General features: G+C 43.8%; 1 protein-coding gene across 1 annotated transcript in view; it reads right to left on the bottom strand.

Moving 5' to 3' along the window:
* LOC140356023 (retinal-specific phospholipid-transporting ATPase ABCA4-like) overlaps positions 1-18,057 on the bottom strand; it is an 89,190-nt gene that overhangs the window by 51,205 nt on the left and 19,928 nt on the right. The window contains exons 9-14 of the mRNA XM_072440714.1: positions 15,229-15,466; positions 13,353-13,492; positions 12,117-12,233; positions 11,850-12,047; positions 5,858-6,063; positions 1,095-1,271 (exon numbers count right to left, since the gene is read on the bottom strand). Coding sequence (XP_072296815.1) covers positions 1,095-1,271; positions 5,858-6,063; positions 11,850-12,047; positions 12,117-12,233; positions 13,353-13,492; positions 15,229-15,466 — 1,076 coding nt within the window. The remainder of the gene's footprint in view (positions 1-1,094; positions 1,272-5,857; positions 6,064-11,849; positions 12,048-12,116; positions 12,234-13,352; positions 13,493-15,228; positions 15,467-18,057) is intronic.

The raw sequence follows: 18,057 nt of genomic DNA, 5'->3' as shown, positions 1-18,057 counted from the left end.
TACTCTTTCTATTTTGAAAGAGTTAAGCATTTCCTGTATTGGCAAAGCTTAACTCTCTATCATCAACAAATATACATATTTTATTTTGAAATGTTTTTTTTTAACTGAGATTTTGTTTTTTGTATTTTTTTGGCTTATTGTTAGTAAAATGTTACTAGTTTTTCCAAATACATTTTACAGATGATCAAGTGTTTGGTTTGAGCACAGATTAGTCCAAATATAGACCTGTTCTAGTCCGAGTTTAGTCCTGGTTTAGTCCTGCTTAAGTCCTGGTTTAGTCTAGGTGTAGTCCTGGTTTAGTCCTGGTTTAGTCCTGGTATAGTCTTGGTTTAGTCCTGGTTTAGTCCTGGTTTAGTCCTGGTTTAGTCCTGCTTTAGTCCTGGTTTAGTCCTGGTTTAGTCCTGCTTTAGTCCTGGTTTAGTCCTGGTTTAGTCCTGCTTAAGTCCTGGTTTAGTCCTGCTTTAGTCCTGGTTTAGTCCTGGTTTAGTCCTGGTTTAGTCCTGGTTTAGTCCTGCTTTAGTCCTGGTTTAGTCCTGGTTTAGTCCTGGTTCAGTCCTGGTTTAGTCCTGGTTCAGTCCTGGTTCAGTCCTGGTTCAGTCCTGGTTTAGTCCTGCTTTAGTCCTGGTGTAGTCCTGCTTTAGTCCTGCTTTAGTCCTGGTTCAGTCCTGGTTTAGTCCTGGTTTAGTCCTGCTTTAGTCCTGCTTTAGTCCTGGTTCAGTCCTGGTTCAGTCCTGATTCAGTCCTGGTTTAGTCCTGGTTCAGTCCTGGTTTAGTCCCCTGCTTTAGTCCTGGTTTAGTCCTGGTTCAGTCCTGGTTTAGTCCTGGTTTAGTCCTGGTTCAGTCCTGGTTCAGTCCTGGTTTAGTCCTGGTTTAGTCCTGGTTTAGTCCTGGTTTAGTCCTGGTTCAGTCCTGGTTCAGTCCTGGTTTAGTCCTGGTTTAGTCCTGGTTTAGTCCTGGTGTAGTCCTGCTTTAGTCCTGGTTTAGTCCTGGTGTAGTCCTGCTTTAGTCCTGGTGTAGTCCTGCTTTAGTCCTGCTTTAGTCCTGGTTAAACGTCACAGTTTAGCTCATAATAAGGGCGTGGCAGCTGGACTCACACGTCGTCCACGTAGCAGGGGTAGGGCATCTGCTGCACGTACACGCCCAGGGGCCAGTCGTTCCCCGTGTGCACTTTGATGACGCCGTGTTCGATCATGTCCTGGAGGTACGCGAAGCCGCCCCAGATGTAGCGCTGGTCCTCCATCGGGTCGGCTCTGGGGCCCGGGTCCCAGTATCTGCACACAACAACACAAGAGTGACTTTAGTCCTGCTTTAGTCCAGATCTGACATCAGTGACGCTTGGAAAGTCTAAATCTATATGAAATGGCACTTGGAGTCAAAGTTTGGGAAAGTTTTTGTGCCTCTAGAAACACAATTATTTACAATGATACAATAATTTATTTTAAAATGCCCGACAAAGCCTTTTGTTTGAATCGTTACTGACATTTTCCAAAGAATTCATGTATAAAAGTGCGTAATAACACTTATATCTTCATCGTCTGCAGTAAAATGGAGCAAAGGATCATGGTCCATGTAGTGCCCTCTGTTACTTTAGTATTTTAGTTTAAGAGCTTGTGATTCTATGTATTGTGAGATATTATTGTGATACTTTTGTTATCACAATCGTTCAGTCGTTGTTACATCCCTGTGCAGGAACAAAAGTGACAAGTATGACAAGTTTTTACGATGTTCTAATTTAGACTTTATTCGCTGTATATGTACCTTTTGTAAATATAAATTATAGTTTTACACCAGTCAAGAGGCTGTTTGTGGAGAAAAGTTAAACAATCTGTAGAAAAGGACAGGAAGTGACATCACACCAGGGACACTCACTCCATGTTTATAGCAAATTAACACAAAATAAATAAAGTTTTTGACCCTCTAAACAAAAAACAGACAAAATAAAGTCGCTTTTATTAGTTTTTATTTCTTCAAATTATTATTTTTTTTGTTTTGGCCCAATCGTTGCTGGGTAATTTCTGTCTAAAACAAGCAGGAAATACCATTATAAAAGTTTTTAAAAAGCCTCTTCTGGGATAAAATGTATATATTTTTAGTAACTTTTTAAATATTATATCTTAATTGCATTTTAGTTCAACGAGTTGTCCGACACGTCACGACAATTTAAAAAAAGCAAAAAATCTGGTATTTTCTAAGAAAAAGAAGAAAAACTAAGTCACATCCAAAATTATTAACATCGTTGGCATTAATAACGAAAGGACCTTGTCAATAAAACTACAACACAATATCACAGTTAATATAATAATATATAATAATATGATCCAAGAGGTGAATAAATGTGATCATACTGTTCAAACTTCAGACTGAGCTCGAGAAAGATCTTGAATCATTTAAATTTGCTCAATAAATCATCTCAAAGTCATCGCGTTACGTCCTTTTAACGCTCCTTTTATCGACTTGCACAGAAGCCAGGAGCCGCCAGGAGCCCCGCCCCCCCGCCCTCCCGCCCCCCCGCCCCGCCGCTCATATGCATCAAAGCGTCGGCTCACCTTTAGGGCCCCTGATGGACGCACTGCTTTTTTATGAACGACAGATCAAAGACGCAGGAGGAAGAGAAGGGCGTGCGCCGCGTTATTATTGACCCGCTGTAGAGGGCGTTACCGACATATGGAGAGCGGGCGGAGGAGGGCGGGGCCGCACGGGGGGGACGGCCTCATTAATGCACCTATCATGTAAAGCTTTAGGATTACTGCGCATGGTTCATGTCTCCATGCGCTCTCGATGGGGCCGTTTGTATTCATGCGTGAGAGAGGAAGAAAGGTGAAGATAGGAGTAAACGGCCCTCACGATGCAGGGGTCAAAAGGTCAGACTGAGGGAGGCGGCTTCTTCTGGGGTGTAAAGTTATGGTTCAGGTGGAAGCAGAAACACTGTCAAGTCTGCACTAAAATTATGATTGTTTCATTTAATCCATTTCTAGACTTATACTGTAGCATGGGATGTTTTAACTTCATTTTTCTCACTGAAATACGTAAAGATCCACCATTAAAGTATCTACACGTTCAACTTTATACTCCTGTATTCTGATCTGATATTATAATAGATCCATGATTCTGATGCATGACACAGAAGCATTTGTAGAAATATAACATCTGAACTGAAAAGAAATACGTCAACATTTACATTTTTACAGATCTAGTTTAGTCATACATTAAATAACCTTTTTTTCTTTTTAAAAAAAATTTATTGGGCAAGTTTATTGTACCAAATATCAGCAATTTTCCATTTTTACAAGTAAAATTCCATTATCTTTGCATTTTCCGTTTGACCCAATCTGTCTTTTGTCAAGTTCCTTTTATGTCTTTTTCTTTTCTTTTCTTTTGAATTATTTATTTTTTGTCTTTGTAAGTTTGAATTGTGTTTTTCTTGAATTAAAAATATATATATATAAAAAGGGACCGTGGCGTGTTCCCGTGGCGTGTTCCCGTGGCGTGTTCCCGTGGCGTGTTCCCGTGGCGTGTTCCCCCCGTGGCGTGTTCCCCCCGTGGCGTGTTTCCCGTGGCGTGTTCCCCCCGTGGCGTGTTCCCCATGGCGTGTTCCCCATGGCGTGTTCCCCCTGTGGCGTGTTCCCGTGGCGTGTTCCCCCGTGGCGTGTTCCCCCCGTGGCGTGTTCCCCCCGTGGCGTGTTCCCCCCGTGGCGTGTTCCCCATGGCGTGTTCCCCCTGTGGCGTGTTCCCGTGGCGTGTTCCCCCCGTGGCGTGTTCCCCATGGCGTGTTCCCCCTGTGGCGTGTTCCCGTGGCGTGTTTCCCATGGCGTGTTCCCGTGGCGTGTTCCCCCCGTGGCGTGTTCCCCATGGCGTGTTCCCCCTGTGCCGTGTTCCCGTGGCGTGTTCCCGTGGCGTGTTCCCGTGGCGTGTTCTCACCGTGGCGAGTTTCCGTGGCGTGTTCCCGTGGCGTGTTCCCGTGGCATGCTCCCCCCGTGGCGTGTTTCCGTGGCGTGTTCCCGTGGCGTGTTCCCGTGGCGTGCTCCCCCCGTGGCGTATTTCCCGTGGTGTGTTCCCCCCGTGGCGTGTTCCCCATGGCGTGTTCCCCCCGTGGCGTGTTCCTGTGGCGTGTTTCCCGTGGCGTGTTTCCCGTGGCGTGTTCCCGTGGCGTGTTTCCCGTGGCGTGTTCCCCCCGTGGCGTGTTCCCCATGGCGTGTTCCCGTGTTGTGTTCCCGTGGCGTGTTCCCACCGTGGCGTGTTCCCCATGGCGTGTTCCCCCTGTGGCGTGTTCCCCATGGCGTGTTCCCCCTGTGGCGTGTTCCCGTGGCGTGTTCCCCCTGTGGCGTGTTCCCCCTGTGGCGTGTTCCCATGGCGTTTTCCCCCCTGGCGTGTTCCCCATGGCGTGTTCCCCCCGTGGCGTGTTCCCGTGGCGTGTTCCCCATGGCGTGTTCCCCCTGTGGCGTGTTCCCGTGGCGTTTTCCCGTGGCGTGTTCCCCCCGTGGCGTGTTCCCCAATGTGGTGTTCCCCCTATGGCGTGTTGCCCCTGTGGCGTGTTCCCCCTGTGGCGTGTTCCCCCTGTGGCGTGTTTCCCGTGGCGTGTTCCCGTGGCGTGTTCCCCCCGTGGCGTGTTCCCGTGGCGTGTTCCCGTGGCGTGTTCCAGTGTCGTGTTCCCCCCGTGGCGTGTTCCCGTGGCGTGTTCCCCCCGTGGCGTGTTTCCCGTGGCGTGTTCCCCCCGTGGCGTGTTCCCCATGGCGTGTTCCCCCTGTGGCGTGTTCCCGTGGCGTGTTCCCGTGGCGTGTTCCCGTGGCGTGTTCCCCCCGTGGCGTGTTCCCCATGGCGTGTTCCCCCTGTGGCGTGTTTCCGTGGCGTGTTTCCCGTGGCGTGTTCCCATGGCGTGTTCCCCCCGTGGCGTGTTCCCCATGGCGTGTTCCCCCTGTGGCGTGTTCCCCCTGTGGCGTGTTCCCGTGGCGTGTTCCCGTGGCGTGTTCTCCCCGTGGTGAGTTTCCGTGGCGTGTTCCCGTGGCGTGTTCTCGTGGCGTGTTCCCGTGGCGTGTTCCCGTGGCGTGCTCCCCCTGTGGCGTGTTTCCGTGGCGTGTTCCCGTGGCGTGTTCCCCCCGTGGCGTGTTTCCCGTGGCGTGTTCCCCCCGTGGCGTGTTCCCCATGGCGTGTTCCCCCCGTGGCGTGTTCCTGTGGCGTGTTTCCCGTGGCGTGTTTCCCGTGGCGTGTTCCCGTGGCGTGTTTCCCGTGGCGTGTTCCCCCCGTGGCGTGTTCCTCATGGCATGTTCCCGTGGCGTGTTCAGGTGGCGTGTTCCCCCTGTGGCGTGTTCCCACCGTGGCGTGTTCGCCATGGCGTGTTCCCCCTGTGGCGTGTTCCCCCTGTGGCGTGTTCCCGTGGCGTTTTCCCGTGGCGTGTTCCCCTCGTGGCGTGTTCCCCATGGCGTGTTCCCCCTGTGGCGTGTTCCCGTGGCGTGTTCCCCCTGTGGCGTGTTCCCGTGGCGTTTTCCCGTGGCGTGTTCCCCCCGTGGCGTGTTCCCCATGGCGTGTTCCCCCCGTGGCGTGTTCCCGTGGCGTGTTCCCCATGGCGTGTTCCCCCTGTGGCGTGTTCCCGTGGCGTTTTCCCGTGGCGTGTTCCCCCGTGGCGTGTTCCCCATGGCGTGTTCCCCCTATGGCGTGTTCCCGTGGCGTGTTCCCCCTGTGGCGTGTTCCCGTGGCGTGTTTCCCGTGGCGTGTTCCCGTGGCGTGTTCCCCCCGTGGCGTGTTTCCCGTGGCGTGTTCCCGTGGTGTGTTCCCGTGGCGTGTTCCCCCTGTGGCTTGTTCCCGTGGCGTGTTCCCCCTGTGACGTGTTCCCGTGGCGTGTTCCTGTGGCGTCCCCCCTGACCTGTCCTTGATCTTGTTGGTCCGCTCCACCGCGTCGATGTCCATCCTGATCTTGTACTTGACGTGCGGCGGGACGGTGGTGGTCCAGGGGAACATGTCGGCGAAGACCAGGCCGGCCCAGTACTTGTTCTCCTCCAGGAGGTGCAGCGCCTGGTGGATCATCTGGGCCTCGTCCGTGTGCGGGACAAACTTATCCAGGCTGATGCACTGTGGGTCGAGCAGAGGGGCCGGACAGTGGGGTTTGGACTCAGACAGACATATTACCGTATTTTCTGGACTATAAGTCGCACCGGAGTATAAGTCACAGCCAAAAAATGCATAATAGAGAAGAAAAAACATATATAAGTCGCACTGGAGTATGAAATGCAGTTGCAAGTGTGAAAATAACTAATAATATCTCATATAAGTCGCTCCAGAGTATAAGTATATAAGTATAAATATAATTATAAGTTGCACCCCGGCCAAAACTATGATAAAAGGTGGGACGTATAGTCTGGAAAATGGTACAATGTAGTTACAGTGAGGAAACCAATATCCATTATTTTGACTTGTTTTGTGGCCAATAACCAACATTTACTCAATAATATGATGTAAAAATCTGATTCAAGGCTCACAAATTGACTAAATAATGATAATAATAAATAGAATAAATAAAATAAATAAAATAAATAAAATAAATAAAATAAATAAAATAAATAAAATAAATAAAATAAATAAAATAAATAAAATAAAATTAATGAAATTAATAAAATAAATAAATAAAATAAAACAAATGAAACAAATTAATCAAATTAATCAGATAAATCAGATAAATAAATAAAATAAATACATAAAATACAATTAATACAATAAATACAATTAATCAAATTAAAATAAATAAAATCACTATCAATAAAACACAGCTTGAAAATAAAACAGTGGCCAGTCACATTGTGTTGTCTGTTTACAGGATTAGGATTGTCTTTGTTCTAATTGAGGGGATCGTCACAGCAGGAGGCAACGTCAAGCCAAGGATCAAGGAGATCCAAACGTTTGTCTGGTTTGGAACAAAGGTTGACGCATGTGGTGGAGCAGTCAGCACGTGGCAGGAAGGTTGCCGGTTCCATCTCGGTTCTGATTATTGCCGTGCGGTCGCTCAACTGTCCCGGAACCCGCCCCAGCTACAGAAGTAAATCTCCCATTCATTTCCCCCCCCAATAATTTAATTATCAGGAGATTCTAAAGGCTCGGGAAGCTAATCAACGATGTGGTCACAAATGCACATAACACGGTTGTTTTCAAAGCTATACTGCAACATAATGTGAATCATCACTAATACAATTCACTGAAGTCCCTTTCCTTGGCCTTTATTCCGTCCATAGGCTGTAAATAACCACTTATTGTACATAATAGTGTCGTAGCCTTGTGGGGTTGTTTTCACCCTACTGCGTTACCGTACTGTGTTAGATTTAATGACATGTTTTTAGTTCTTTAGCTTGATTTTTGAGTATTAGATGCCACCAGGGACGATATGATTTAACGATTATTCATAATTATTGAGACTGTGACCAAAACAAAGTGAAATTTCCTTTAATTCTTCTTTGATTGTTCTTTAAATGTTACTGCTCCTCAAGTTTGTGACCAACTTTATAATATGTACTCTCTGAAAGACAGAATAAAGTTAAATTTGACAAAAACTGCCAGATAAAATAAAGTTCTTTACATTTATGTCTATTTTTTTGGCTGTACATTGAAAAAAAAAAATCTGCTTCTAATGATTGATTGATTGATTGATTGATTGATTACTCTTTTTTGGTTCTTATGATTTTATTGTGACCTGAATATTCACAATTATCGATTAACCTGATAATCGTGACATCCCTGGTTTAATATGCTTTTCAAGTCTCTGTGAAAAGTTCATTAATTTCCTGTACCAAGAGGTGAGCATTCACTTTCGAGCTCCATTAGTGGTGTTTGGAGGGCCCTTTATATAAGAGCAGCTATAGCTACAGAAGTAGGTGAGAAGTGTGAGAGTATACGAATAATAAAAGCCTGCTTCAGCGCTTTGAGAAGCTTTTAAAGCATAATATGAACACAAGCCATATAATTATGCTTTTAATGTGATCCACGTCTTTTTCCATTTTTATCTACCATTTGAATATCATTCTTTACCATCACGAATCGGGCAGCACAACACTTCGCAACTAGAGTCGGCGCAAAGGCAGCAGTTATTTAGATGATAGAATAACAACAATATCCTGTTTTTTTAATTAAAATCGTGTCGTACGTGTAGTTCAGACCTCTACAAACACCGCAGACTGAGAAAAATGACACGTTTTAAAGAAATATTGCAAATCTAATCACAATCCTTCTCTAAAAACCACCAGATGTGCAGCCATATCTAAATATTGCTACTAAATATTGCCCATAAAGGGACGTTATGGTCAGCACTATCAAAAAGACAACTGAACATTTGTCGTGCACTTCAGCCTCCTTCTGTTTTCCACTCTCGCTCCGGTAGTTCACTATTTTCCAACCGAAACTCCCAGAAGTTTTTTGCTCAGTTTTCCTCCGACAGCAACATCCGTCTTGTGCTGCGGCTCTCGGTCGGGGCCCTTTGAAACGCAGAGGGCCACTTAGCCGCACCACACAGCCCATTATCCTGGCACTTCCCCGGCACAGGGTTGAAAGGATCAGAAAACAAGCCCGCTGTCGGGGCCGGGCCCCTGCTCCATTGTGAGGCTTTGATGAAGTGAGGAGGAGATGGAGCTCTGAAGGGGGGGGGGGGGGGGGGGGGGGGGGCACGGGGAGAATTAGAGGGGGCAAACGACTCCGCCATCTTTCATGACTTCAATGGGAACGGTGGGTTGAAGGTCGCTTTTCTTTTATTCCATCATCGTATCATTTTTGTTTCTTTTATTGCTTTTACTTGTTGTTTTTGTAGAATATTATTGTGTCCTGCTTTTGTCCACTGTCGCCCAACTAATAAATAACTAACTAATAATAACTAAAAACAAACCATAGCTGTATCTAAATTATACTTTTTAATTAGAAGGCCGATATCAGAATACACAAAAAGTAGTTTCAAGTTTGTGGCGCTGTGGGATGTGGCTAAAGCTAGCAAAAACAGGAAACTAATGCGATCTCTTTTGTCCAATCATCTCGCTAGCTAAAAGCGCATTTGAAGCTAAAATGGGCTAACGGCCTTTAGAAGCCAATATCGTTTTTTATTAATTTTATTGCTTTTACTTGTTATTTTTGTAGAATATCAACGTGTCCTGCTTTTATCCAGTGTCACTCAACTAATATTTTGTTAATAAATAAACCTTAACTGAACCTAAATTATACATTTTAAACATGAGGCCGATATCATAATTCACAAAAAGACATTTAGTAGTTCCAAGTTTGTGGCGCTGTGAGACGTGGCTTAAAGGTGGTATGGACGATTTTTTTCAGTACATTTTTTATCATATTTCCTCGTGGCGTGGATAAATCATTTGTCCTGCCACGTATCAATCATAAAACGCACCTATCGCTCACCTGCAGCCGCGTGCGGTTCGTCCGCACGTTTCCGCGTGCCTAAGCGCATGGATCTATCATAATATAGTTCCCTCAGTGTACGGGGCAAAATGAAGACGGAGAAAGACTGTTCGAGCTGACGCAGAAGTGGACAGAAATCTACGGGAGACGAGAGATGCGATGCGCTCTGTTGCGCTAATAAAGAAACGCACGTGTGTGTTGTATCAGTCCGCACGGGGGAGTGCGCAGGCGCACTTACGCCTGCGTTCTCAAATCGCCGAAAAATCGTCCATACCGCCTTTAAGCTAGCAAAAAAAACTGAAAACTGGAAACTACTGCCGGTTTAACAGCAGCTGAAGCTAATGTATGCTAGCTGTCTTTAGTTAAGTCTGTCGGCAATGTCAACGGAAATTACAGTTTATCACAAAGTCAGCGTTTGGTGAGAAATTGTAAAGTTCTTTTTATATCTGCTTTTCTGCGCACCTGGAGCTACTGATCCACTCCAAAGTGAACCAGTGGAAACAGGCCTTTGGTTTGATCTTATCTGTTGTACTAGTCTTGGTCCAGCTTTGGTTTTAGTCCCAGTGCAGTCCTACTTTTGAGGCCGGTGTGAACGTGTGAATGCGAGAATAGAATAATGTCTTGGAAATACCTCAAAGCCTAAGTTGGCATGAAATTTGCTTATAATAACGACCGTATCTGCCGTCGTATTGAGCCGTCATGGAGTTTGAAAGAAGCGAAACACAATGGGAGCGATTAGTGAAGTGTCTTGCCCAGGGAAACAAGTCCAAACTCATGGAAACAAGAGCCCGATCTCACTGTTCCACTTCTCAGTTCACTCAATACTACACTCCCCAGAGGATGCGTCATTTTTCACCCAACGCTTTTCAAACGCCGTCGCTAATCTTGATGTAGAGTTACCCATCCGCTGAAGCAACTCAATCTCCCTTTTGTCCCGACGAATCTCCAAAACAAACCTCAGCGATTTACTCAATTCTCCACAGCTGTCATCTGGAGCGGGGCCATAGGGAAAAGGCCGCTCCTCGCCGGGTCAACGCTACGCTTTTTACGCATTTGGTGCAAAATAACATGTGTTTGAGAGGAGCCTCTTTCTCCACGGCCTGTTTTTGAAGGGACAGTGTTGTGTAGAGAAGGAGAATAAGGACGAATGGGAAGAGCTCTGGGCATCGGACAGTAATGTGAAGAGACGCATTGGACATGGTGCAAAATGAGGGGCCAATTGTGGTTCAGTCTGGTTTTTTAAGTTGTGAGTTACTGCTGTTGTTTTTGTTGTTTTTTTATCACATCAAGGTTTACAGCAAGCAAACACACCTTTTTGTATTAATTACCATTTATATATATATATTAGAATCATTATATTGTGTGTATTGTGTGTATTACCACAAATACAGGTTGAAACTGCATCAATCAGACACAGTAACCAAGTAGTGATGTTTGTCTTTGGAGCATGTCACTTTTGAATTGTTTTGCCTGGAATGTTCCACAATATGGCATTAAACTGATCTATTGCCAGGCACAAGTAGGTGGTGCCCCCAGGTCAAGTTTTTGGGACATTTTGGACAGATTTGACACACAAAAAAGATGGATCGGTTTAATGCCATACTGTGGAGGGAAAACATATTTTAAATCTCTGGAGACAAACCTTTTTTCCCGAACTATAAGTCGCACCTTTGCTTCGGTCGGGGTGCGACTTATACTCCAGAGAGCGACTTATATGCGATATTATTTGTTATTTTCACACTGGCAACCACAAGAGGGCGCTCTAGGCTCTAAGCGACGCAGAAGAAGAATCTGCACTTCCTCTTCCTCTGGAGTTTGTGGAGTTGTTTAGAAGTGACACAGAGGAAGAAGAATTCAATGGATTTAGTGATTTGGGGTAAAACTGATGCTTTGGTAAACTTGTTAGCATGTTCTTTATGCTATAGTTATCTGAATAACTGTTCATATGTTACGTTAACATACCAGACACTTACCACAGTTCTGTCTGTGCCTCATGTAGCTGAAGGTGTTAGCGTTAGCATACCTCATGTAGCTGAAGGTGTTAGCGTTAGCATACGTACACCTATTCACCATGTTCTCTTATCTGTTATTATTTTAAACTGCATTTCAAGATTAAATGTCTGTAGTTGGTGTTGGATTTGATCAAATACATTTCCCCAAAAAATGCGACTTATACTCCATGTACTCCCCACAGAAAAGTTATATCCAGGCCGGGACCCCCAAAATAACTGCAACTGATCTGTAAACCCCACTGCTAATTGAAATTGTCAGGTTTAAGAATTTCAATTATTAGAGTGGCTTATTGTGTTGTTTTACCCAATTCCACTCCAAATGTACTGGTTCCAAATAAACACCAAATACATTGTTCTAATTCTAAAATGACATCTTCCAAGTCGTCTCCCGACCCCCCCCCCCCCCCCCCCCCAGCTCACCCCTGACCCCCGCACACCTTCATCACCAGAGTCTCCTCTCACCTCTCCGTACTGGTTGACCATTCGCATGACCTGATCCGTGAGGTTGAAGAGGTTCCTCCAGTCGAGGCTCGCCATCCCGGGCTCCCTCTCCTCCTCCGAGCCGCTGTGCAGGAAGTTCAGGACGTCCTTGGTCCGAAAGCCGGTGCCCTCCAAACTGCCGTCCATGAAGTCCGTGACCGTGGGGTTTCTGAGCGTGTCCTGGACAAACAGCGACCTTTAGCCCGCACCGTCAATCACACACACGAGGGAGCAGGAAGTAGTTTGTACCCGGATCATGTTCATCTGGACGCTGCTGTGGAAGAAGGTCCAGATCTGAGGTCCCAGCTCCTCCCAGGACTTAAACATCACCATCAGTCGCTCCAGCTCCTCGAACGTGGTGTTGGCCTGTGGGAAACGCAATATGCAACAAACAATGGGCCAAACTGGGTGAACGAAAAGGCAAGATTTAGATAAGATAAGATAAGCCTTTATTTGTCCCGCAATGGGGAAATTCCAACGTTGCAACTCAAAGTAGGTAAATAATAGAGAACAGACTAACTTATAAAAAACTTTAAAAAGCAAGAAAATAGTGAAGTTGTTCCCTAAAGTGCGATGAAAAATGACAAGAAGAGAAAACTTTATGGATGGCAACAACTTTTTCAAACTTTCATTAATTGGAGCTATTGCTTTTTTTTTTGTTTTATTGTATCACCATGGAGATACTGGTCAGAAGTTTGGAGTGATAAAAACTCCTGATTGAATAAGCGTTAGATACTGTATGCTTAATGTTACACTTACAGTTTTGGTGAAGATTTTGAGACATTCAGGCATAAAATATATTAATAAGTTTTCTTCTTCAGGTCTTAGGTCGACGACTGCGACTCACACTACATATTTGGGATGTCACGATATCCAAATCTCCCGCTTCGATATTATCTCGATATGCATCCCACAGAATGATATTTATTGTCATATTTTGAAGGGACTAAAGTAATTGTAGCTACGCAAATGCTATTTATTCCTGTTAAATTCCTTTGAAAAGCCTTTGCGATGAATACCATATTTACCCTTTTTCATAGTTTTGGCCGGGGTGCCACTTATACTTATATTTATACTTATATACTTGTACTGTGGAGCAACTTATATGTGATATTATTTGTTATTTTCACACTTGCAACCACATTTCATACTCCAGTGCGACTTATATATGTTTTTTTCTTCTCTTCTATGCATTTTATGGCTGGTGCGACTTATACTCCAGTGCGACTTATACTCTGGAAAATACGGTAGTTATTGCAATGAAGTGCTAAAAATGGAGCAAAGGTCTATACGTTCCAACAAAACAATGCATTTAAGCGAAGGAACTTGTCATTCGATATATATATATATACTTTTGACAATACGATGTTAATCCCCACAAGATGTAATCGCTCAACGTCACTAAAAAAAGACCCGATCGCCGCATTGTACAAAGCCAGTTCTTGTATTAAGAATGGCGCTCTGGCCTCGACGCTCGTCTCTTACGCTCTTGAGTATCTTGAGAACCGCGGGGGAGTCGGGCGTGTACAGAATCTTTCCCATCAGCAACGGCTTCACGGAGCTCCACACGATCTTCGTGATGGGGTTCGACTCCAGCGTCTCCATCAGGGAGTTACAGAACGGGGCTGAGGGGGAGACAGAGTGCACAGTCATTAGTGGTCAAAGTCACGCAAGGGCTGAAAGACTCGGGGAAAAATATATCGAAGTGCGATTTTTCTGACAGGAATTGCAAGTGTGATTAGTTTTGTTTCTGTCCAAAGTTCACGTTCTAAATCTGCCCGTGAGAATTGAGAAAAAGACTGAATAATGAACGGACAAACTGTGTATTTCACATGCAACGCTCTAAACTAGAAGTATAGCAGAATGAGACAGGATATTCCGTTATTTGTGGAGGAAATGATTGTACTGCAGTCTTTGCAATATGTTAATTGCGTCAAATTCACTGCGATAATTCTTGCCCTAGTCTACATCTATTATAAGTGATTAGCCCAACTAAACGATCATGTGCTACACTCAATTGGTAAAATGTACCATTGCCATGCCTACCATAAAGCATGGTCTATAACAGGGGTGTTCAAAGTGTTATATCTTAAGCAGAGCGTCCGCATATCGGTGGTCAATACAGAGTCATTTAGATTAACAGTAGTTTCCTAGATGAATTATGCTTGGATTATTCATTTTAGGTCCGAGCATCAACGCAATTCTTGAGCTGGAACTCCTTAAATTTGCAGTGAAAGGTTCTGCCTGTGATCGTTGGGGCAGTTCAACAAACCTGAGAACTGCATTTGGCCCTGGACACCCCCGGTCTAATACAGCATGATCTATTTATGACTTTAAGAGTGCACGGTGTAACTTCTCCAGTCGAGAGGTTATTGGAGTGTGCAACTGTACGGCAATAAACGTCTCCATCTCCGCGGAGAGTCGTTGGAAAGGTGAGGCACACGGTGAGAACGCATGTGTTTTATGGTATTTCTAAGCAATAAACACATGTGGAATCTATAACAGCAGAGGGTCAATGCCATAGCGTGGAACATTCCAGACATTCCTGATACATACATGCTGTACACACGCATAAATCAATACCATACAATACCAAATGTACTTATAAAATACTTTAAAAACCTTACAGCTGCGCACGAAACATCGAATAAACCCATAAAACATGCTAAAAGATGCAGTGTAAACCAAGTCTGTGAAGTCATCCAGTTTGTTATCCTCATATTCATTACTGGTGTGTGTTTACTGAGTCACTAGATTAAATCATTGTCACAGTGTTGCTTCTGTAATATCACAGTGTATTTACGAGGTTGTGTTCATGACACAAACCACATCCAAACTGGGACTAAACCCCAAACTAAACCTGGACTACTGGATGTAAGGTTTGTCCACTCTAGGGCTGCAAATATAACACAAAACGGTGGAATTATTGAAGCAAACTGTCAAAAAAAAGAGGAAATCTGTAAATATTCCGTATTTAGAACCCTTCATTCCACCACATTTTAACCTTTAATTGGTTCAAATGTATTTAAAAAGTCTCTAACTGTTCGACTTCTAAAATATTTGTTGGTTGCAGAACTAGTTCACACTTGTTTTGGTCCTTTTTAAGCCCATTTTAGTCCTGATGTGAACTTAATTTTGACTTTTGCCAGTCTTTGTTTAGTCTTGGTCTAGTTTTGGGTTTTGTCCTGGTTTAGTTTCTAATCTTGATGTGGTGAACGTATGTGAAACAAACGTGAACGCACTTTTAACCCAACTAAGTCAAGATTAGGACGACATTTTGACTCAAAACAGGACCAAAGTGTGAACTCTAATACCACAATAAAACATCTCTTGAGACCGTTTGAGCGCTTGTCCGACTCACTTGCACTTTCGTCGTAGACATAGGCGCGGCCCTTGGTCGCGTTGACGCCCAGGAACACTTTGTAGTTGTTGTCTTCGTACCAGTTGAAGGAGAGGACCCTGGACCCGCCCCCCTCCGGGTACCCGCAGAACAGGCCCGACACGCTGGACAGGAGCTGGGAGAACGAGGACGGGCCCCCAGCCTGGAGCAGAGGGGCCAGGGACCGCAGCAAGTCCTTGGAGCTGTCCCGAGCGAACAGCTGCAAGAGACACGCGGAAGATGAGCCGGACTTTTTAACGCCGTGACAATGTTATAACATAAAGAATAGTTTTGTTTCGTCTCAGTTTGTGCGAGTTTGAGTGATTCTGTATTTAAGGCACGAAAACGCTCTATTCCGACATCTTCAGGAGGGAAAACAGGAAGTAGACTGTCGTTTTTGATTTGATTTCTTACATACATTTTCTGTGGTGATTATTAGTGATAGTAACATTATAATCATCGTATTTGAACTGGTGTTAAATTACTGAATGTTCATGTTATATACACGTTTACAGCGTCCACTTCACTAGTGTCTAAAATGAGCTGTAAGAACAGAACAGAACAGAACAATAAGAACTAATTAATTAAGGAGTTAGAGTTGAGGTAATAATTAAGGAGTTACTAAGACTGAATGATTCTCACTAAACTGATCAAATGTGTTCTTGCTTTATCATAGATTATTATTACAGAGCCTTTAATTGTTTCTATATCAATTTAACTTTAATGTATTACAATGGCGTTCAAAGAGTGGGATAAACAGGCTTAAATAATCTATAATATAGTGTTGATATCCCATTTCAAGCATGAATAACTTTATGCATAATTGCTTGCATGTGTGAGAAGTGATGGGCAAAACCTGTGACGTTTGTTCCCATCCGATACTATGCAATACTATGACAAGTATCACAATATCGATCCGATACTGATAATTATTGATTTATTTTAAATAAGATGCATTGCTACCATAAATACTTTTACCTTGGCGTAAAGAGGTATATGTTTTAGCTCCGCCTCCGCTTGAACTGCTCTCAAAATTAAATATACGCCCAAATAAACTAGAATATTAGCAATGAATTTTAAATAATGCATTCATATTTGCCTTCACTCTCTGTCAGGCACGTGTGGGCAACTTTCAGACACGTAACCAGTTTGAGATCTATTTTAGAGAAGGTCAAATAACAGGCGTACGTATATATTCTGAAACGCAATCATCTCTTTAAGCACATCCTGTTTTCATTTGGTAATTTGACCATCGGTGTCACCTAAACGCGTACGCCGGCGCTTATTATCTATTTCTTTATCGAGGAGGCGCTGAATGGATGTCACGGGCCTTGAATCACGTCAACGCTGTTCCTTTCGTTATCGAGATTGATATTTATAAGGCTGTACGTGCCGTAAAACCTATATTCTCCGTGTCCAACCTTGTGGCAATCGGCCAACAAAGCATCTCCCCAGTAAATGATGATTACCTTAAGCTATCTGACCTTCTGGACATGAATGACTCTGTATATCATCTCATGTATTATAAGCAAATGTCTGTATAAAACAGACAAAACAAGCAGTAGGAAAGATAAGCAAACACGTTGGGAACGACGCCTTGAATCCGCACGATGGGACGGCGAGGGCGGGGCTAAATATCCTCCAATTGAAACCAAGAATAGCCGCGACCGAAAGCATTTCCCGTGAGCGTTTCCTTCAGGACGCCGAGATGATTTCGAGGGCTTTCTTGATTCATCGTGGCTATTTCGGTCTAAATATCGGTCGCGTGAGAGTTATTTGTTGTAGAAATACAGTTTATTTGGCAAAGCGCTGAGAGAATAAGTGATGGAAATAAAAGTAGCGGTGCTAGAAGTGTAGAAAGGAGCATCTTTGTTGTTTAAGTACATAGAACAGCAGCAGTTAAAGTCGTTAAAGTGGCTGTAATCGTAGGAGAAGTCTAGTATTTCAGGTCGGAACCCTCAAAATAGCCATCGGAATTCATTAAAGGTGGCAAAACGTTTAGTTGAATAGTTTTTAATGCTGTTTTTTAGCGGATTCCACTAAAAATATTGTTTCGATTTAGAAAGTAAGAGTAAATACAGAGCCAGTTTTGGTCATTATGAATTGAAAAATATGTAGTTGGAACAGCAGCAGTAGTAAATGGTCGTAGTAGTAGTAGTAGTAGTAGTAGTAGTAGTAGTAGTAGTAGTAGTAGTAGTAATGTAGTAGTAAAGTACCACAAACATACAGTGTAGGTTACAGATATAGTGAAAATATGAAATGTTAAAACAGTATAGTAACAGCACTAGTTGTTCAAATGCAATAGTAGTAGAAGTAGTAGTAGTAGTAGTAGTAGTAGTAGTAGTAGTAGTAGTAGTAGTAGTAGTAGTAGTAGTAGTAGTAGTAGTAGTAATGTAGTAGTAAAGTACCACAAACATACAGTGTAGGTTACAGATATAGTGAAAATATGAAATATTAAAACAGTATAGTTACAGCACTAGTTGTTCAAATGCAATAGTAGTAGAAGTAGTAGTAGTAGTAGTAGTAGTAGTAATGTAGTAGTAGTAGTAGTTTTAGATGTTTTTACCAACAGAGAATCGACTGTGGACCTTTCGATCTCTCCCAAATAATTGACAAAAGTAGTAGTAATGTAAGTGATTTTACTTTTATGTAATAATTAGTTTTGCCTCAGCACAGATATATTATATATATATAAAATGAGGCCGCTGTGTGCTGACTGCATCAAATTACAAAGCCTTTTATCGTCCATGAACCAGGAAGTGTAACTGTTAGGAGTAAAAAGCGAGTGCAAATGAATTAAAAAAGTGAGGT

This window comes from Eucyclogobius newberryi, unplaced genomic scaffold (genome assembly GCF_026437365.1).
Source record: "Eucyclogobius newberryi isolate DKJ021-1_F unplaced genomic scaffold, fEucNew1.0.hap1 SCAF_12, whole genome shotgun sequence".
Lineage (NCBI taxonomy): Eukaryota > Metazoa > Chordata > Actinopteri > Gobiiformes > Gobiidae > Eucyclogobius > Eucyclogobius newberryi.
Note: the sequence above shows the minus strand (reverse complement) of the source record. Positions and strands in the feature narration are given on the sequence as shown.